Source organism: Phalacrocorax carbo, chromosome Z, assembly GCF_963921805.1.
Source record: "Phalacrocorax carbo chromosome Z, bPhaCar2.1, whole genome shotgun sequence".
In the NCBI taxonomy this organism is placed as follows: Eukaryota; Metazoa; Chordata; class Aves; order Suliformes; family Phalacrocoracidae; genus Phalacrocorax; species Phalacrocorax carbo.
In genome coordinates, this window is record NC_087548.1 from 48,182,620 (window position 1) to 48,204,991 (window position 22,372).

Here is a 22,372-nt window from a genome sequence, read left to right on the forward strand (position 1 = left end):
CTTATGATCTGGAGCACATCAGCCAATAATTCATAATTTTCTTCACAAGCTAGTATGTGTGCATCTGCCTGCCATCTGTTCAGACAGGGTGTGGCTCCAGCCATAGTCTTTTACTAGGTTTTTTTACTACTTTTACATGTGTTTTAAACTTTTATTGCATCTTCTTGTTTATATGCTTAGGGAAGGGGGAAGCATACCCAAACTAAAACAATTTACAGAAGGTAGTACAGTTATCTTCTTATATACAAGATCATTCTTTTTACCAGTTACAGGAACTATAAGAGGTAAAAATCGGCAGTTTCTTTCCATGCAGACAGGCTTTCGGAGAGCTGCTGTACTCCCTGTCAGCTCGGGCTTGCTTCTTTGCTTGTTACAGTTGTCAACAAGCTTAGGACAGACAACTATAAGCTAAACCTTGTGTACCCTGTGCATCCAGCTCTGTCTCCCTGTGGAGCTGTAGGTAGCTGGGAACTCTTCCCTGCATGCCCAGAGGCCTCAAAGGCAGTCTCAGTTTGTCCTTTTCCCATGGAACAGTACTGTAGCTGGCTAACCAGCTTCCTAACCAGTAGAGGCGAGATGGTTTCAAGTTCCTTGGGTCATTGCTTTGGTTTAAAATACCTGAGAAAATATGCTTTTACTGGTTGAAAGAGAAATTGATAGGAATATCAATAACAAACCTACAGTAGCCTGGAATTATATGGAAACTTTTCTCCATTTTCCTGTGACTTGACAGGCTCCAAAGGCTCCGACTCCATCCTGTTTCACAAGTGGTCTCACAAAGGCAGACAGCGTGGCAAATCTGAAGGCTCAGGTGAGCTGCACTTGCCTTCTGTGCTGTTTTAAGAACAGGGAACCTTTCACAGCTCCTTTTGTCTCCTATTTCTGACATCAGGTGCAAGTCTGAAGGGTGTATGCAGCACAAAACAGCATCCAAAACCTTGAGAAAGGATTGATGGGAAATGTGAGAGGTGGGAGGATTACGTTGTTTTATATGTCACTTTTGAACATTTGAACTGTTGACTTCAAGTATTGCAGTTCTTACAGTGCATGCTATGTGGTCAGTAGGTGGTCATATGTAGAAACTGGACTTTATTTCACTATGAATTTACCTAAGCAAGCACTCACCATGACTTGCATTAGTTCCAATCTAGTGTTCCATATTTGAATCATACTTGTCACAACTCTGCCTTTTCCTAAAATAAAATCGTCAGATTTTTGAGGAGCTGCACCTTAAAAAAAAGAGGACAAAAAAAACCAGTAAAAGCCTAGAATGCATTTGTATATACAGTTTTAATGTGAAATATTTTCTATGGTGGCTCCATGATTAGGCCTGAAGTATCCAGTATAACTTGGGGATATTGATAATTTTTTGCTTGACATACTCTTTTGCTTGGATATTGTGTGATTAATGAAAACGGGCCATTATTCCAGGTGTGGTTATCACCCTACCATAATCCTTCAATTAAACTGTAGTTTAAGTCTCCTACAGCCAAAGCATCTTTCATTTTCCTTTTTGGAAGTGTTTTGGGCTGAAAAGAGATTGCATATTTGTAACACAGTGCTATAAGTATTAATTTCTAACTCCAGCTGATGCTGGAGAAAAAAAAAAGCATTAATTAACACGAACACATGATAAATGCGCTGGAATAAAATGAGGATTCCTTCTCTGCTTGGATGGAGAATAGGCAGCCTCTTTCACATCCAGAATTCAGCTGATTTTATCATGCTAGGAAAAAAATTCAGTGCCGTACGCCAGCAGTATGCTGAAGAAGCCTTGTGCCAAGAACTTCAGGAGGGGAGAGAGGTGAAATCCATGACAAGCTGCGGAAGGCTGACGTTGGTGTTAAGGTGATTACTGTTTAAACTCATTAAAAGTTCCGTGTCTTCAGTAAGCCTTCTCAAAAAGGCGATTTGGCACTTAGACGAAGAAGGGAAGAGACCACCAGACCCCTGGCTGTGTGCCGCCGCCTCGCAAGGCGCTAACGCAGGCCCCGGTGAGGGGCGAGGCGAGGGCCGCTCCCCTCACGAGGAGCCCCCTGCGCCTGCCGACCCCTGCCTCGGCCACCTGCCTCAGCCGATGGGGCTGGGCAGGGTGAGCCCTCGGCCGCCACCTGGACTTTCGGAAACTCTTGAAGAAAAAAAGGCGGGGGGGGGGGGGGGGGGGGGAAAGCGGAGTTTTCGCGGCCTACCCCGCGCCCCCCCGCCCCGCCACCGACGGGGCCATTGGCGAGTGCCCCTGTCAGTCAGCGGCGGGCGGGCCGGGCGGTGGCGGGCGGCTACAAAAGCGGCGCCGAGCCCGGGGCTGCCGGGGCGGGCTGAGGGGAGGTCGCGGGGTGGGCTGGTCAGCTCTGTGGGGTTGGCGGGGGCCGACTGGGCTGGCAGCCTCTGGTGCTATCTGTCCTTCCGCCGCGTCCCGCGGGGGGCCAGCCGGCAGCAGCATGGTGGATGTGTTCAGCGGGCGGCTCCTGGTCGGCAGGGACGGCCGCAGCGTGGACCCCGAAGAGGCCCTGCAGAACAAGGTCGTGGGCTTGTACTTCTCCGCCGGCTGGTGCTCGCCGTGCCGCGATTTCACCCCCGTCCTCTGCGACTTCTACACGGAGCTGCTGGAGGAGACCCAGCCACCCGCCCCCTTCGAGGTCGTCTTCATCTCCTCCGACCACAGCGCCGAGGAGATGTCGGGCTATATGCGGGCCATGCACGGGGACTGGCTGGCGCTGCCCTTCCACGACCCCTACAAGCAGTGAGTACCGCCGGCGGCGGCAGCGACCCCCGGGCCCGGGGCTGCCCCCGCCGGGCAGGCGCCGGCCTCCCCGCCTCGTCCTCCGGGGGGCGGGAGCTCTGCGGCGGGACGGGGAAGGCTCTGGTACAAAAGCTCCCGGGGACCGCCGCCTGCCCTCTCCGTCCGCTCCTTCCCTTCCCCTGGGACGCTCTCAAATCCCGGCCGCAGCGCCTTCCCTTAGGGGCTGCGCCCGGTGCAGCCGTGCCGTGCCCGGCCCGCCGGGGCGCAGCCCTGCCTCCCGCCTCCCCGCCGAGCGGCGGGGGCCGCTAGCTGCCTCCCCCTGCCGTCCCCACGCAGCTGTGCCACGGACTAACGTTACGCGAGTGGCTGACTCGCTGCGGAGAAGTAACTTGGCTTTTAGCCTGTGCCGTCTGTCTGTAAAGACGCGATGAAGGAGAACGAGTTTTGCGTGCTTAACTTAAGGTTTAAAAGATCTTTGAGGGAGGGCTAATAAAGACCCCAAGAATTAACAAGAATTCGTCTGTCAAAAGCAGGCTAAGGGCAAACGGATCAAGTGATTGTTTTTCAGTAGAGCAGTAGCTGTTATTAAGGTTGTTCTGGGTTGTCTAGCTTCGTAATGCTCTGGAAAAAAAAGGTAAATGAAGAAGCAGCAAAACTCATAGCTGAACAAGTTAAGAGAAGAGCAGAGCAAAGTAGGAAGCATTTCAGACAGGTACAGGTGAGCTAGGTGGAAAAGAAATGTAATAACAGCCTGAGTTCAGCTGTGGCAAATGCACATGCAGCTGGCATGTAAAATTCTTCTGCCGATAGCTTTCTAAAGGGGCATTCCTGTAGGCAGCTTACTCAGCAAAACAACAGAAGGAAAGGACGTGACCATGTGTAAGTTATAGGGTGAAGGATAGTACCAAGAACTGTTTTGATGGTCTAAGTCAGGGGTGCAGATTCATTTGGATGACTGTCAGAAATATGATTTAGCTCATATTAAGAAGTAGAAATTGGTATTAAGGGGCTCAGGTAAGATATTTAGGGCCAATTAAATGCCTAAAAATGGAGACTTACTTAAAATATGTGTAAATATTGGTAAAGGAATTTTTTTCCCCCGTTAAATAATGCATAAGTAGATTGTGGAAAATATTGTTACAGATGTCACCAAAGTCAAGGAGTTTGTGTGACTTTTAAACATAGACTAGGTAATTAAACTCAGAGCAAGATTTGCTGTTCTAACAAAAAAACTCTATTCCAGTGCTTCTAGTAACTTGCAGCATTCATTTAACACTAGATCCATCCCTGTGTGCTACCTGGGATAGAGCTGTGTAGCACCCTAGCTACTCACTCACCGTGGAGCAGGTTTACTAATCGTGTTTTGTCACTGCACTTTGATAACCTCAAGAGCAAACAATGTGAAGCCGGGAACCATTTTATCCTAACTTTGCTCATTCCTGGATGTCAGCAGCCAATTGATGTTAGGCCTTTTTAACGACAGTTTCCATTGACTTAAAAATAGATTGAAATAGGAGGTCTGTTTTCCATCGTTCTCCAAAAGCCGCCCCAGGCAGTAATTGTATTTGGTAACTACTAATCCTGATAGAATTCCGGCAAATTTTGTGACAGAAATGTAGCACTGGAAGTTACTGCATCCAGCGAATGTGCTTAGGGCTTCAGCCTCTGTGGATTAGGGGTCTATTTCTGACTCTGCTCTCGCCCAAGTCATGAGGTACACAGACACTTTAATTGGCCCTTCTGTGGCAGTTCATAACACGCTTCAGAATCCTGTAGAGAAATATGGCTTGTCCTGTCAGGGATAGCTGTGAGATCGTAGTGTTTGAAGTGGCTTACTGAAGAACAAAGCGCGGAGGGATATGAAAAGGCAATGTTTTTGAAGTTGTGTTTCTTGCATATAACAATAAAGGGCTGTGAGGAGATGGTCAAGGTGCTTAGATTGAATTAACTGGTAGTTTGGCTTCAGGGATACTGGTGAATCATTGTAGACTTGGAGCAGACGGATGTGTGTTTGCTAAACCAAACTATAATTCTAGCTACGTACTAGTTCTAAGAAATAATATACATTTTAAAAGTGAATAACATCAATTAATAATTTGATCATTAACATTTACTAACATTCACAGATTTATTAACATGTATTATTCATGAATATTTTAAAAGTTCTGTTGTAAATAATTTAAGTTGGTTGCTCTTTCATAGATTATGTAGAAAAGGCATTAGGTGTGAGGGTCGATTTGCACCTACAGGAATATTGGGGGGAGGGGGGACAGTTAAAAAGGAAAGCAGAGAAGGAGAAGAGTAAAGTATCTGAGCAGTTAAGAGCTATTGCCTGTGTTTAGTCTTTTTAGACTGCTATCCCAAAATCTCAACAAACACTTGCAAATTGAATCCCATCCATACGATGTGCTTGTTTATGTGACTAACGCTTAACAGTGCAGAAAGTTCGAAGCTAAAAGTAGAGATGCAGCTGTGTATTAGAGTATACTGCTAGAAGCCAATTAGCAAGGTGTCTATCCCTTTCAAGTGAAAGTATTTCCAAGTCAGGGCTGTTAAAATTCAAATGTTGTTAGATATCACATTACATGAACGTATAAAATGTACCATTTATGTTCCCAATATGGTATTAACTTTGCCCCATGTTGTCTACGTCTCTAAAACCCTCTTGTGTATAGATCTTAAACCCTTATATAAAAACACTCACCGTGTTGTGAGTTAGCCCTGGTAGGCAGGCAAGCCCCAGTCAGCTTGCCTGGTGGGATGGGGGAGAGAATCTGAGGGGTGAAAGTGAGAAAACTTGTGGGTTGAGATAATGACAGTTCAATAGATAATGCAGAGGTGAACACACAAGCAAAGCAAGATAAGGAATTCATTTGTTATTTCCCATTGGCAGGCAGGTGTTTAGCGATTTTCAGGATGGCACCGGCTTCATCATGTGTAACAGTTGCTTGGGAAGACAAATGCCCTAACTCCAAGTGTCAGTCCCTTCCTCCTCCTTTCTTCAGCTTCTGTGGCTGAGCACAGTGGCATATGGTGTGGGTTATCCCTTGGGTCAGCTGGGGTCAGCTGTCCTGGTTGTGTCCCCTCCCAGCTTCTTGTGCACCCCTAGCCTCCTTGCTGGTGGGGTGAGGTGAGAGGTAGAAAAGGCCTTGACTCTGTGTAAGCCCTGCTCCAGAACATCTAAAATATCAGTGTGTTGCCAACACTGTTTTGGTAAAAAATCTAAAACACAGCAGCATGCAAGCTGCTATGAAGAAAATTAACTCTATTCTAGCCAGTGCCAGTACTGCCTGGTAACATAAAAGCTGTGCTCTCAGAAGCTTTCATCCAGACTTCTCATTAGAAGCAAAAGACCTAACAATTGCAATGATTTCCAGTTTGCCTCAATCTTAATTTAATCCTTTTGGTATCTCATATGCAAATGAAGGCTGCCCTCTCATGTTCTAACCTATATGGCCAAGGCCTGATATCTCAAAGGGTTTGGCTAAAAGATTCTCTGTATCTGTATAAAGGTTACTTGTTCGGTCTTCCATACCAGTCTTTTATAATAGCTTCCTCTTCTGCTTTCTCTGTTTGGGGTCCTAGATTTTTCTAGTCAGTAAGGCACAGCACCTTTATGCCTACCTGGGAATACATAGGCAACTGATTTTTAAGAATCACCTTAGTTATATTGCTGTATTTTACTGTAAGAGACTTGAGTTTGCCTTTGTAGTACATATGATGTTTCTATTTATGGTTAATGATTTCATAAATTGTCATTGGAGTTAGTCCCGTGGTGCATATGTAGTTTGGGTGGGTGAGTCACAGGATTTGAGATCCCTATACGAGAGAATGATCTTAACAGGTCTTAAAAAGTCATTTCTGTAAGCACCTGTACACACGTACACATTGATTAAAAAGCATTGTCTGCAGAACTGTTCCTGAACCTTCTTGTTGCACACAAATGTAAGCAAAATCTTTGATGCAAGCAACCTTCAGCCCAGAAGCTGTGTAAACAAGATGCCACACTGGAGTGAATAAGCTATATATGCATTCCCTTAGGAAAGCAAAGTGTTAGCTTCCAGTCTCCATAGCAAATTACCTTCAGTTTCCTACTGTTCTGTCTCTGATTGCTACAGTTGTGTTAGGTATCTCAACCTATTTTATTGTCCACTAAACCGGTAAAATGCATCTTCCAGCCATCTTGTTTGTCACAGAAGTGGTATGAGGTGATAGTCTTTTACATGGTTTCTACATGAACTTGCTTTGGAATGTTTTTTTTTCTTATTTTAACAGACTTGGGAAAGGTCTATGGGTATGCTAGGTTGCTTGCTTTTATTTCAGAATTCACTGAGGAAACAAACCTGTTGCTAGACCATATTATTGCTGCTTCTGTAATATTTCCCATGTTATTACTCAGCCAACATAATGGCAGAGCAGTATCCTTCACCTTTTGATTTTTCTTCTCTTAAGGAAAAATACAGAAGGAAAGATGTGTTTCAGGAACACCTTGTATGGGCCAGCATTTCACTTAAGTCTTATTTTGTCTATTTTTAAGACTCCTCGTTACCAGGAAATTATGTCTTGTATTTTTGTAACAATGTCTACAAATCTTTTTCTCTACTCCATCAGAATTCCTTGGCATTTGAACCTCACACAGCAGATGTTCTTGCTTGTAGTGATGGTGCTCAGGGACTGCATTTTCACTTAGTGTTTAAGTTTTGAGAGTGATGCTATCCATATTTTGGAATTCAGCTATTCCATTATTGCTTATTGCACCTCTGTCCTCTCATTCTTCTAAAGATGCTTAATTTATGCTCACTTTGATATAATGCAGTGCAGGGAGGTAATTTTCCATACAACAGATTACATTAGTTTTGGGGAGATTGTTGCTTTTAGCTGATCTATTTTAGTTCACTTAACCTGTTTCTTATACCCCTTCTGAAGCAGGTAACCTCTTCTTCCAAACCGATTACATCTTCCTGGGGATTTCTTTCAGACTGCACAACTTGCATCTTAGCTGTAGATTTTATGTTCCTCACTTTTCTGTTAGATTCCAGCATGTCTGTCACTATAACTTGCATTCCTGCTGCTGAAATTTTGGAATAACACTTGTGAGGACCATGTGCTAGAAGATACTTTAACTTCTGCATTCTAAAATGAACACGGTTCATTAGCATCTAGATTGTTTCCTTCATGGGTCTCTGATGTGAATATCTAGTACAATGAATACGTGTGCTGCAGCTGATCTGTGGATAAAGTGATATGGTAGGAGGTAGGTAATACTTTTCCTACCTTTTAGCTTAGTTTGAACGGGTGGGGAAACACCCCGTTGCGGTTCTGACTTATGACTATCAGCCTAAACCTATCTCCCTGCCTGCTTATTTGTATTCAGCAAATGGTTTTGCTGCTTCTTTGGACATTTAATGTTAATAAAAGTAGTGGTTTTATTATTGCCATGTATTTGGAAAGAATTTGTTTTTGCAGTGTCCTGATAAACGCCACAGGAAATCTCAGACATTCTCTATCTGCATTTCTTTCTGAGTTGGAGCTGGGGCAGCAAACTGGTTCTGGAGATTCTGGAAACCCTTGAGGCTCATCCTGTTCAGCATCACTCTCAACAACTAACTCTGATTTTATCTGATGTCCACTGAGATGTTTAAGGAGCTCAGAGCTCATTGACTATCTTTTAATTACCTCTGTTGTGAATTAATAAAATTCCGGTCAAGTTGTTGCCAGTGCTAGTGATTGTCTCAAACCTGTGTTTTTTTTCCTGGCTTATTTGTGGCATGAATTTTACGCTTTCATTTTTACCGAGCCATCACCCTTTCAAGCAAGGTGAATTTCTTCTATTGAAGATACTATCTTTCCATAAAGATAGATCCATGTACCTTGCTCTTTTCCTCTTATCTTGTCCTGTAACAAACAGACAGTGTCATAACTGTTGAAGTGTTTTCTTTGGAAATACTTTTCATCTTGCCATTTCTGTTGCCTATGTCACACTCAACCGAAGTGGCTTACTATGCGATATTCTTTGATTCTCTCTCCTGTTTTGCATCTTGGTTTTGTTTTCATCTTACTCATTTATATAGACAGTTAATTCTATTTTACTAGTTCGTGTGGCTGATAGCCTGCTATTTGTGCACTTTCATCTCCATGGTGTGTAATTAGTAGTCATGCCTTGTTATTTATCATGTGCCAGTGTCAGCCAGTATCTTTGTTTCTCTTTGGATGTTTTGTCTCCTCTAGGTTTTTCCCTCCCAAATGTTATTTTTATTTCCAGTATTAATAATTTATTATTTTTCCATGTATATTGCGTTTGATCCCATTAAATTTCCATCCTTCAGAAGTCTTTTCTTGCTAATTTTTCCTGGGTTACCTACTCATCAGTTGTTTGAGTAGATCCTGATTTAATTTGTGGAACATCACTGTATGGCTTTCAGTTTTTTAACTGTATTTTAACTATGTTTTTTTATAGAACAGTAGGCTATTTAAGTCTGAGTTATTCGTAATCTATCTGGATTTCCCATTTCCTAACATAGAGAAATGGCCACTATTGTCTGTGTGATGATGGACAGAGGATGAGTCGGAATTTTATTCTTGGACAACTTAGATGGGTGGACCTTATTCCAAAGCTTTCGACTTCTTACGTTTCTGTGTGTAGAAGGCCTGTTTCACTGAAGGAGTTTAAGGCATTTCTCCAATCTCTTCTGTTTACACTAAAGGATTATGCATCGTGTTTCAATGGAGATTATAGGAAGTAGCTATGTGGGACTCACACACTTAAACATGTTTTTAAAGGAGTAAATGTCTTAATGCTAATTTAAGCGAGCTCCTCCTCCAGTCCAGTCAAAAGGAGCCAGAAAACATCTGGTTTTGGCTAGTAAAAACAAAGTGGAAGGGTGTGTCATGCTTTCCTTCCATGGACCTCTGTAGTTTCTGAGAGTCAGTCTCTGCTCCTGTGGAGACTGCAGGCAGCAGTGAAGAGCAGTTACAGGAAGGGTGCAGCAATTCTCTGAACTCCCTGAGCTAAGTTCCACCATGTAAACTCCCAGCTGCAGCCTTGTTCATCTCCCTATACTACACAGCGCTCTGCCTCAAGCTCTGAGGAAGCCTAGGCACTCATCGCTTCTGCTCTCCCATGCAGCCTTGTACCAGAGTACCCTTCATGAGAGACTAGGAATTTTCTTAAAGTGCTCCCTAATGGTGTGTTTTATTTTTAATTTTTTTCCCTTCAGTGATCTGAAGAAGAAATACAACATAACAGCAATTCCTAAACTGGTGATTGTGAAACAAAATGGAGAAGTCATTACTGACAAGGGAAGAAAACAGATCAGAGACAAAGGGCTGTCCTGTTTTCGAAACTGGCTTGAGGGTGCAGATATATTTCAGAATTTTTCTAGCTAAAAAGTTGGCAGATGAAGGCAAGACAAGGCATTATGGAAAACTTTGTAGAGCTCTGGAAAGATTGTTGCCTTGTTCAGAACAAGAGGGTAAGGCTTATTTATCTTTGCTTGTAGATAAATTTTGTTTTCAACTTGAAGATTAGCTATTCAAGCAAGTCATAAAATGTAATTATTATTTTATTTGTATTGTCCTATCTACTATATTCAGTATTGAACCAAAGCATTCCTGATAATACTGAAGAACTTCAGGAGGATAGGCTGTTTTAGATGGTAATAATAAAGCACTGTGAGATCTATGCAAACACTACTTTGCAAAATCTGTACAGTAAAAATTATATTTTTCTTGATGACAGTTTTTTTTCTGGTGATTAGCACATTTTATTAAGAAAACAAATTTGTATGCTTTAATAAATAACTGTTTATGAAGTGTATGTGTCTAGTGGTGGTCTTTATCTATCTTAACAAGATAATCAGAAAATGCCATGATTTTTAAATACTTTTATTTGTTTTTATTTTACTTTGTGGGGGATTTATTTATGTTCTGAGTTTTCCTTACGCCTGAATTTTTAAATTTGGTACTGTAAGCCAAGTTGTTATCTCCCAAGTTAACGTCAGGTCAAGTCTAAGAAGAAAGCATTTTCCATCTCCTCCTTTTGCTAGAGTTTGTCAAAACAAACATCAAAAACAATACCAGCTCTCTACAGTGAGTGCTCATCTTGGCATCTGAAGTACAGCCTGGTTTGCCTGTATTCTCCACCACCTGTTGCGTTCAGATTTCATAGCCAGGCTTCATGATCCCAATCCCAGGCCAAACATCCATTCAATGGGTGAGCTGAAGAAACACTTCCTATGCAAGCCAAGAGTTTGTTGATTAGAATTGAAAGACTTTAACAGAATTATTATTAGTCCAGTTACTAGCACTTACGTTACTGACACTTCAAGTCCGTGTTACTCAGTTATTAAAAGTCATTCCCAAAAAAGATAAAATTAAAACTGTCACACATTAACTTTTCAGTTCTCTTGCTATGTTCACCCTTTCTCTTGTGTCTAATGTTAATGGTGTTTTCCTGAAGATGATGACTTGCCTCCAACTGGACTGTGTGCTGCTGATCACAACCCTCTGGGCCTGGCTCTTCAGCAAGGTGGGAGTGGCATTTATTCCCTTCAAGTCTCAGGAACCTCTCGTAATGGACACAACCTAACAAGGTATCGGCCAGCTTCCTCAGCAGCCATCAATGTAACTCAGCAGGCCCCATGAACTTACATACGTCCAAGTTGGTTAAGTACTCCCTACTTTTGTGGTCCTTTTCCGAGTGTAAGTCTTCCTTACTCCATACTCTCCATCTAGTGTCAGGGGTCATGGATACCAGAAGGTTGATCTTCTACATGTGCTGCAGAAGCACTTGTGTTGGTCTGCTTGCTATCGTGGCTCCTGAGCACGCACTCCAGCTGCTCTGGTCTCTCATGTGAAGAGCAATACCACCTCTTTGCCTTCACAGCCTGTGCCTGCTAAAGAGCCTGATCCACCCATTGCACTGCTCCATTCATGTGGGCCATGCCACCATATCTTTGTGATCCCAAGGAGGTCACAGCCCTGTAATTGCACACAGACTTCTGACTCCCCGTCTGTCCCCTGTGCCGCGTGCATTAGCATAGAGGCATTTCACCGAGGCACCCAAGTATGCCGATTCCCTAGAACAGCAGAACACGGCTGTTCTACAGGCACTTCTTTGCACACCTGTGCTGGAAGGAATTCCATTTCAGTCTTGTTGATTGCTATGTCCCTTCTGAAGCCATTGGCTTACTGAACCCATCCACTACTTTCTTACGTATTTGTTGAGGAATCTGTGCCTGACCATGAGAAAACTTAGCAAGTAGGCTTGAAATTAATGTGTGTGCACACTTTTTATCATTGAATTGCATAGCTGTGTCATTTTCTTCTAGTGGAGGAAAAAAATTTTCCCGGTGGGGGTGGGTGGGTGGGGAGGGAGTGGAATACGTGTAAAAGAAGTCATGTACTCCTCACAATATGTTAAAAAGCAAGTACTCCAGAGAAACTACATTTAAAATGAAAAAAATTAGATCTACGAAGTGTTAAGCAGAGTTGTGAGTCAGAGCATCTTATAGCTGTTCTTATAATGACATCTGGGGACACTGCAGACAATTTCTAATTTTCACCAACTAACTACATAAACAATGCTTAGATTTTTTTCTAATTAATACTAAGCCCCCTAGTAAATTTTCTGTGAAAGTTATATGTAGGCACAGTGTACTGTTCTGGGACCAGCTAACGGCAAATATATTTCAAATATAAGATGAGAAAAGAATGTGGAATAAATTACATAGCGAAAGTATCCACTGTGACCTGTTATCAGGTATCAGGCAAGACTGAGATCAAGATAGCTTGATTCATTATTTGTCTATATGCATTTATGTGGAAGAACTCAGTATTTTAAGACTGAGGTGGAGTTAGGTCCTTTGATTAATCGACACACTGATGCAGTAACATCAAATTAAAATTCAGCTAGGAAATTCACAATGATGAAGCAAAGATACATACCATACAAAATTCCCGGTTTGACTTCAATCAAGGGTTGTTCTTGCACATCAGTGTTTGGAAGCTCAGAAAATTTGTTTGCCTTGTCAGTGCTAAAATAGTGTAAAATAGACAAAAGTACAGGGTAGTAGAAAATATTTCCTTGTTACCAGCACCTCGTGAAATGGTAGGAGCAGATCTCAGTGGGGCAACCAGAAGGCTTGTTGTTACTTTGCATAATGTGTGTCCATTGGGAATGATGCTTACCAGCATACTAATATTTGAATTTACAGAAATGTCCCTTTAATAAATATCTTTCATTCACTAGCAACTTTCCACCCTCACAGTTACCTTGAATATTAGTGAATACTAGTACTTTGAGGGAAATGCTTATTTTGGTTTTATGTCGCAATAGACAGTAGTATAGTGATATTGGTAGAAACTGCGTGGTTATAAAGGAATCAACTGAAAACCAACCAAGGTTAAAAGGAGGAGTGGCCTTCCTTAATCCATTGAACAAGATATTGCCCAGTATTAGTCAATGATTTATGAAGCAACGTAGGTTAAGATTGCTTAAGAACCTATGGTGCTGATTTTCTTTGTAGAGTTTATGGAGAAGTATTTTGCTAGAAAAAATGGCAAGGATTACAAGTTGATACCCTGTGGATTGATCCATACTGTGACTTTTGAGGAGGATGAGTAGCTCCAGATGAACGCTGAAGGCTCTCCTGTGTGCACTAGGGAAGAGGCAAAGCGTGGTGGCAGATTCAGACATGAAATAAACATTATCATAACAAATGCAAGCAACATCTTTGTTAATCTTTTGTTTCTGTAATTCTTCATCATGCATAACCTTCCTACCCAATAGCCATTCCTTCTTGCTCCCAGAGAGCTGTGGTTGGCAAACTTTAATAGTTCTATTCCCATCCAATATTGTCATATAAATAAAATTCTTATACGAGTAGATTTTTTAAAGCGATGAATACTTACCAGTGCTATGTGTTTTAAAAGGTGGAATAGTCCTATATGCCTAAGATGCAAAAATTTCAAGGATAATTCTTTTCATTATTGGTCTGTAAATCACAAACCCTTGAGCACCTTCTCTCTATTGGCATTATAGACATGGATTCGTTTTTAATTCTGTGTTTTTGCTTCTTTCAGAGTTAGGGTCACACCAAGTCTTTCAGCCTTAATCACCAAAGCTACCTCCCTACTGAATAATCTTTGATGCAGGAATATTTTTCTGTTGGAGATGCCAAACTCTTGGCTTTCTCTGAGGTGTAATTTATGTATACGTGTTTTCTAATTAGCAAATTCACTTGTGCTGTACCAAAATAATTAATATTTCTGTCTCATTTTTCTCGTGCAGTGTCATTACTGTAAATAGTATTGGTTGAAATATCAAAATCAGTATCTGACACTATTAAATAGGTAAAAAATTATGTTGTCTGAGGACAGTTGCCTGTGCAGTTATAGAGACCCTCAGAGAAAATGAAATAGCTGAAATGGAGGGATTTGGGGCCAACTTAAGTTTGCCTTGATCTTACCAGAATGGCCACTGGACTTCAGGCATATGTTTATGTGGTTTGCAGAAAAGGGCTCTAAACCAAAAGTAACTTCAAAAAATTGTCGTTGGCTGTCTACTGATGCTTGAGTGCTGTTTGGCAGCCACTCTCTTGCCTACTGCTGCTGCTAATTGGCTTGTGTAAGAACAAAAACCAGGCAGAACTGCTGAGTTGGTCTAACATCTATATTGGGTTAAAATTAGTATCACACATGCATACCCAAAGATTATATATCAGCCCTTTCCTCGTGATCACCAAATAAAAGTTAAGCTTGTCTGTGGCTATAGTTCACTTAAGTTCTAACAACTGCCCATTATCAGTCAGTGGATGAAATAGTGATAGTGAACCACGCAGAAAACGCCACAGTCATCTTTTCTGCACATTACAGAGTAAAAAGCAGTTCATTGATGTAGCTACAGAATTTCAGGCCATGCTCAATCATGCTAAAATCAGATATCATTCAGCTGGTATTGCAATAGTAATAGTCTGTCATTGGGTCTAGCCACTAAAAGCTTGAGTAGCCTGAATGCACTTGACCTCAGGCTGCCACTTTCACCTGTGCGCCCTGCATGCCAGCTTTTGCCTAGCAGAGGGAATTTGTGTGGCCGACAGTCACTTTTCCATATAAATGATTTCTGAAACGCTGCATACCTCTGCTCGCCGAGAACCTCTTCTCATTCCCCTAGAATCAGGTTTTGGAATCAAAAGTGAAGGTCTTTGATGTATGTTGAGTCAGATACATAGGGTCCTTGAGGCAATGTTGTATTTCTAGTTTGTCACTTGTGTAGAACATAAGTAGTGGCTGCTCTTACTACTGAGCACAGTTATATAATATACGTTAAAGAGTACAGAACAGCTTCGTTACATATACATTCTGCATAGTTCAGTAAGACTCAAAATGCATTAATAGCAGCAAAGATGAAGCCAGTAGAAAGTTTTCTGTCCTCGTCGTCCTAGCTTGTATGAGGCTGCCTCACACAAAATTAATATAGCATTCCTTAAAGAGGTGGTGTCCAAAGAACATATTCAAATATATGTCCGTACACGTCATTTTTTTAATCTGTGTTTATTTTTTCGTATTATTGCAATTTTCTGGATAGCTTGCAATGAAAGGGGTTTTCAGGTTTTCAGGCTGGCGTGTTTTAGCCTTTGGGTCTATTACGTAGAAGATTCCTTCGGGAGCTCCAGGAAGAAAACTGCAAGTCTCAAGCCAGAATGTGATGGGACCATGATAAATACCTACGCAGAAAATAGTTATGGTTGTCAGAACTCCTGCGTTTTCTCTGGGAATAGAAAAATGGGAATTAACAAAAGTTTTTGTTGCACCTGAACTGTATCATTTTGAGAGTTGGGCTGAAGGATAAAGATCTAAAGTGGGTACATGGAAATTCAGACATTTCTTCAAATGCCGTAATGATTTACTGAATATGCATTTTTAATATAAACTTAATATTTCACTTTGCATCTCAACTGAGAGTACATACTGAATGAAATATCAGTAGTTCTTTTTGCAGTAAGAGGAAAGGGCAGACTGCGAACAGGTGTTCTTCAGAAAACAAGTTAACATTTGACATGTACATGACAGCTTTTTGCTTTTCTTACCATTTCCACCCTGTGCAGAACCTGATTTTGCTTTTTGTACAGCTGAGTTATTTAAGACCAGCCACTGATAAGAGTCAGCTGTAGCTGTTACACGTTCTCTGTGTAGGCGATATTAATAAATGCTCAATTCTGTCAGTTTCTGTGAGGACGGACCTATAGATCAGCAAATCCAAAGAGAGGTGGGTTTAGGCCTTCTACTTCCTCAATTTCATTTAAATTTCCCTAGATCAAGTTCAATACAATTAATTACTCTCCGATATTAAGAAATGCTGTCAGTGTCAACTGAATAAGTTGCTATGGAGAGTGCTGTTTCAATCAAAAAAAAACCCCTGAGCTTAAGCACAGTGGTACAGACCCGAAGAAATACTTCAAATACAAGGTGATATCATTTAGTGCAGGAATGTTCTGAGTCCTGTCTGAGTAGGAACTGAGACGGGAGCCCTGACGATTCAAATAAAAACAACACTGTGCAGGCAGGTTGTGAATAGATAGTACTCTCCTGGAAATGTTTGTATTATGCTGATCCAGTAACTGTGCCTACTTAGATTTGTAAGACGTAGATAAATTAATAGATACTTGGAACGATAAACAACCACTTTGCATAGTCAGTAGCTAAACCTCCCCAACCCTTCTCGTACTAATAATCTTAAGTGCACGCACAGGGCATCAAAGAAAACATTTTTTCAGAGATGAGTATAACAAGATGGCACAGTTCCTGTGTAAACATAAAATTTACCACTGTTGCTGTGCTTGGATCACAGCTGATTTCAAAGGGAATGATTTTACTCAAGTAAGTGGACCTTTGTCCCGAAACGCGGCTGATCAGTGTGATTCCGTGCTTTGGTAGTAGTTCTAGTTTGGTTTTGAAACGCACCCTGGTTTCTATCAGGACTGCCTGAGGCCCAGGCTTTCCTTATCAGATAGCCTGCCTGCTTAAACACACAAGAGGATATTTTTAGTCATGTTTCATATATGGAGCCATCTACATTAGATGGTGGTATTTAAAAAACTTCAAATCTCTGGCTTCTTGCTCAAGTCAAGGGAGTAAGCACCACTTTGAACCTTCCAGCAAATGTCCAAAACAAGCAACTTCCGGGCAGGTGTGTGGAAACAGGCCTCACCATGCTTAGAACTGGGTAAAGGACACAGCAGCATCGTGAGTGAGAGATGGAAGAGCTGGAGAGAGATATGTGGAGTTTGGCTGCGTGTTCCTGAGTTACCAGGAAGAAATGGGTCCATCTGCTGAAACACAGTTCCCTTCTTTGCACATGCTGCCGTACCACACCAAGCCCCTTTGCAGAGCAGTTTATATCTGTTGTAAATGTATATAAACCCAAGTACTGTTGTCTTAAGTCAGAGATCATATCGATGGAGGGCTGAACCTCTGTCTCTCTGCCTCTCTCCTATAGCTATAGAAATAACCACCTTCTGCCTGACCTGAATCTGCAAAGTAGACTGCGTGTTTGCACCACAACAGGTGTAGCAATGCACAAAAGCATAATAGCTCAGACTAATTAGCAATTTATGTTCTGTTGTACTTCAAGACTGGGAATTTCTGACTGGCTGAACTTGAATCTGTGAATCTAGGCAGAATGCTCCTTGCTCACGAATCAAGCAAGGGTTTGTAATCTGCTTACCAAATTTGTTTTGAAAAGTGTTGACACAGTTGTCCTTTGAAAGAAGACAGGGATTAGAGGTATTTATTTTCAATCTTATCTTAGAACATTCTTACCTAATGGTCAGATGCCAAAACACAATATGCAATTTAATATCTGAGGGCATTAGAAGCCATGTTAGAAGTATTTGATCTGTTAGAGCTTAAAGGAAAGAACTTGATGGGACCGTGAAGTGCAGTGTAGATATGCCAAAGTATATTGCCAGATATATTTGTTGACAAACTGTGTTTGTTGACAAACTGTACTTGTGACAAATAATTTGTTGCTACACCCCAGCTGCACTTAGCATGTAGACAATCCATTAGTGCAGGGCTTCCAGAAGCATATCTGTGGCTTTCAGAAGGGGGGTGTAATTATCATGCCAGTTAGATCCAGGGTGATTATTGAAGTGGGACGTGGGAGGGTCTCTTATACATAAAATAGTAAGGGAGTGGGTGTTCAAGCTTTAAGCAAGCTGGCAAGAGACACAACCAGCTGCAGCAGCTCCTGGCTAGGAGGGAAAGGGGAAAGGGGGAATATGTATCAGCCTGGAGTTGCTGTTACCCTGGCCAGTTGCCTTCAGGCTGGTGCCTCTTGCTGTAGACCCAAGGCCAAGGGTAGCTCCAGCTAGGCGGGAGCAGGGGTGGGGAAGGAAGAGAGGAGGGACCATTCTTACCCTTCTGTATTGCCTGTGCTTTCTGTATGGAACAGCAAACCTGAGATCCAGCAGCAGAGGCCAAACCTGAATCATCATCTGATGGTAACAAAAAGACAGGCTTTGTCCTTTGCTAGGCAAGGTGAAGGACAAAAAGACTGCAAACTGTATTTGCTACATCCCTCTCTCCCTGCCCCATGCTATGCCTGCGCTGGGAAATCCTACATGTTCAGCTGCCTTAAGATGTTCAGATTGCTCCCTGAATCCTTAAACATTTTATCTAAGGAAGACATTCACAGTTTCTGAGGACTCATGAGAAAGGCTACTTTAATCTCACCAAGTGTCATACTTCACAAAAGGCAGGGTCTGTTAATGAGGGAGTTAGCCAGGGAGCAGAAGTCACCTGCTTGTTTTCAGCATATAACCTTTACTTTTCCATGTGTTTCTCCAGTTTTTGTTTTCGTCATCCATATTTGTCACTCTGCTACTTACCATTTGTATTGAAGTACACTAGCTCCTAAATTCTAATGCATTAGTAAGAGAAAAATCTTCTCGCAGACTTATTTGCATTAGGTGTAATTTACAATTCATGTAATAAGTAAAATGGATGCTTTTAAAAAAATTAATGTATGAACTTATACCAGTGAGTTGCAGTCTGGAAGTTAAGACGGAAAATAAAGTTTAAAATTTAGTATCTGTGCATGTATGTCTGATTTAAATATGCAGAACTGTGATTTATATCACTCAATATCAAGTGTTCTCCCCACAAATAGCTCATCTTAAAGCACACAAAAACCAAGCTGTCCAACAGTATATTACTGCATGAAGATAATTCCTGTTCTTATTTTTTGTACTACTTCAGAAAACTTCTTTAAGACTAAAATTGCCATTATAGGACCTTGAAAATAAACATGACATAAACAATGATTGACCATGGGTAAATAAGAACTGTAACAAAGCGAAGAGGCCCCTTGATCAGACAGAAAAGCACATCGAGTTTGTATCAGTAGGTAGCAAATAAACAATTTAACAAAAATAAATGTAAAATATTTACCATCTGTCTCATGCTAATTTAGTGGTGCGTTCATGACTCCATGTTTGTTAGGTTTTATCAGCAAAACACCACTCTTACTGGTCTTATTCCTAATACACACCACACTAAGAATACTTCTATCTTCAAGCTTATCTTGAAAAATTAAACTGTTACTCAAGAATCTATTTTACTGAAAAGAGAATATGGACTCACAAAGCTTGCACCTTATTATGGACTTCTGAGATTTTAAAAACGCATGAAAACAATGCCATTAGATTTTTAACAGCCTTGAAACACAAAAGCTTTTTCTTCCACGAGTGATTGCCCAGGAAGAAATACCACTTCTTTAAAGAAATGTTTTACTTCATTCTGTGAAAGGCTGCAAGAAGATCCAAATTTCTTTGATTCTCCTAAATCTGATGCCAAATTATTGCAAGAAAACTGCTCATGAACCTCTCATTTGTGTCTCTGGATGATAAATACTTCAGGTATTTCACTGACCTGATGCCCTCCAAGGTCTGATCCCGCTGTCTGATCCCAGTGTGAATACTTCAAGCAGTTTCTCAGCCTTCTAGTTTATCATAGCAGGAAATCTGTTGTTGTGTGTAAAACAAAAGCAACTACAAAACAGTGTTTCTATTTAAAATTAATTTAACACTTAATCTTTTTTATTCCCTCCCCTCTTTTCTTTCTAGTTCAGAGAGTGAGATAACACATTATTAGTTACAGGCATGTCTGTAACCGCTGACAGTGCTCAGGAAGTTATCTCCTCACCACTCCATCTCAGGCGGGTGAAAGTCTCTAGAGAAAAACTAAACCACATTCATAAACCATCCCTGGAATGCACAAATGTCCATATGGGACCAGCCAGATTCTTGAAATTCTCCCCTATGCTACAACAGGGTCCGTTGCCCATTTAAATTAATTATAAGTCTGAAAAGAGGACTTAAGAGGGATTGAAATAATTCAAGGATGATTTTCAGTACAGCAGTGAAACTTTACCTTTCTCTTCCAGCACTGATCTGACCACAACCATGACACTGATCTCTAGGGACACTTGTTTTCTCAGTTTACCCACAGTTACTGGTTGAGGACATCTCCAGAATTTACTTGAACATTAGCCATAGTTTTAGAGGAAATTACAGTGTGAAGTAGCTCCCCTTATGTATCAAAGTGACTATTATTCTCCATGTTGAGTGTACAAGTCTAAGCATTTTTATCAGCATGCTCAGAAATTACAGTTGTTGTCATTGAATATTGTGAATTTGGACCAGCAGTGCTCTTGCATTTTTTTTGCACTAGGTGGAAGCCTTCAGCTGGGCTGCTATAGGCTATAGTAACAGCAAAAGCAAATTGAGAAGTAGCAATGGTGAAAACCAGAATGTTTTTTTTTATCCTAGGACTTATAACTCCAAAAAAGAATAGGAAATCATTGTTCTTACTATGAAACTAGAAAATAGATTCACACTGGAAACTAATAAGCACAAGTAAAATAGCAGATTCCAGGTCAGATGTTTACGGTTCATTTCCTAGCCTTCAGTCAAACAACACGGTTTGTCCACTAGGAAAAAGAACTATTACGAGAAACAATACTGCAATCCTTTTTTTAATTTAGTCTTGTAGAAAAGCCTTTCCTTCCAAATACCAGAAGCTGCAAAGCTCTAAACAAGCCAGGGAAATGATGCCTTAAAAGTTGTCCCAAACAAAAGAAAAATGAACATTATTTAGTGGCTAAAACATTCTGTGTTTTGAAACATTGTGATGAATTATGCTGTTACCCAGCTCCAGGGAAGGCAAGGCAGTAGCTAAAGGCAGAATTATTTTCTTCTGCATGGCTGTTTGTTTGCTTTCACTTTCTTCTCTTGCAGATGAATCTGCTTGTTTTCTGCGTCTGTTAAACCAAGTCATTTTTTCTCAAACACCTAATTTAACAGAAGATTATGAGCATTCTTTGCTGTTTAGTCCTTGGCTATTTGTTTTAATTTCCCGATCCATTTTCCTCAAAGTCTGCTGAAGTCTAACTCTGAACTGAAGGGTTTGTTTGACGGTAAAATATAATAATGACACTTTGTACCTGTCTGGTCACATCCACCCAGATTTCACCATCATCAAAACACCAGTGATGCCAACAGTCCTGAGAAGCAGCTGATACAATCTGTATTCATTTTAGTGATGGGAAAAATAAGGCATAATGAAAGCGTCTGGAAAGGTTGCCTGTGAAATTTGTGGGAATGCCAGGATCTGAACACAAACTGTGGTGTGATTTGATTCCTAAGCCAGTGGTTACCTAACTATGGCTGTGGACTCACTGCACAATTGTAAGTAATCTACAGGTGATTCACAAAACTGTACTGCCTATATAACCCTTTCAGTTAGAAAAGTTGGTCATAAGGGAGTGTGAAAAGTTATGCTCTCCTGGGCAGAAATATTTGGAAAGTACCACCTTTTGCTGTGAGTATGAAACATAATCAAGCCAAAAGGCCTGTAGCTGTAATTACTAAATTAGTTTGTGCCTTCATGCATCTGTGTTTTTCTCTTCAGAGATGTACAAATGAAAAACACCATGACAGCAAGATAAGTTAATTACATACTCACCCACAGCACCAAATGTATCTATATCCAAAAAAAAAAAAAAGAAAAAGGAGAGAAAGAATATTTACTCCAAGAAAAATTATATCGTTCCAGTATAATAAAATGAATATGTACTCCAAGAAAAAGGATCAAGTTCCAGCACACTCAAGACACCCGACATAATGCAGGACACGGGAAGAATGCAGAGGCACTGCCGGTACCTTCAAAGCCCATTTTAAAGAGACAGGAATACTGGACATCTATCTTACGACACACTTAAATATGCTTTTGCTATGGCTACTGCATCCATTTTTCTGGGACATGATCTCCTCTCCTGCTCTCAGAGACTTGCCCAAGCAGATGTTTGGTTAAAGCAGCTTGTGCCTGTGGTTTTTAATCTCTATGAAAGCCAGAGCCAGAGTTGTTGGTTGGGAGGGGGAGCAGCAGTACCTAGGCCAGCAGAGCAGGAGGAGTTGTGCAGCAGGCATCTGGCTTCTGGACAGAGAGCTTAGGCTGGGATGAGAAGACAGGTGAGGATAATGCAGCTCAGGGTAAGGAATTTAGGGAGACGTTTGAAAGGAATGGGATGATCCGGAGTGGGACAAGTTCAGTTTTTGTCTTGCAGCCGTA

The 22,372-nt window shown here is 41.3% G+C and overlaps 1 protein-coding gene across 1 annotated transcript; it reads left to right on the forward strand.

Annotated features, from left to right (window-relative positions):
* Positions 1–2,316: 2,316 nt before the first annotated feature.
* On the forward strand, positions 2,317–10,556 carry NXNL2 (nucleoredoxin like 2). Its single transcript, XM_064438029.1, has 2 exons — positions 2,317–2,740; positions 9,958–10,556. The coding sequence occupies exons 1-2, from the start codon at positions 2,439–2,441 to the stop codon at positions 10,124–10,126; spliced, it is 471 nt and encodes a 156-aa protein (XP_064294099.1). The 5' UTR covers positions 2,317–2,438; the 3' UTR covers positions 10,127–10,556.
* Positions 10,557–22,372: the final 11,816 nt, after the last annotated feature.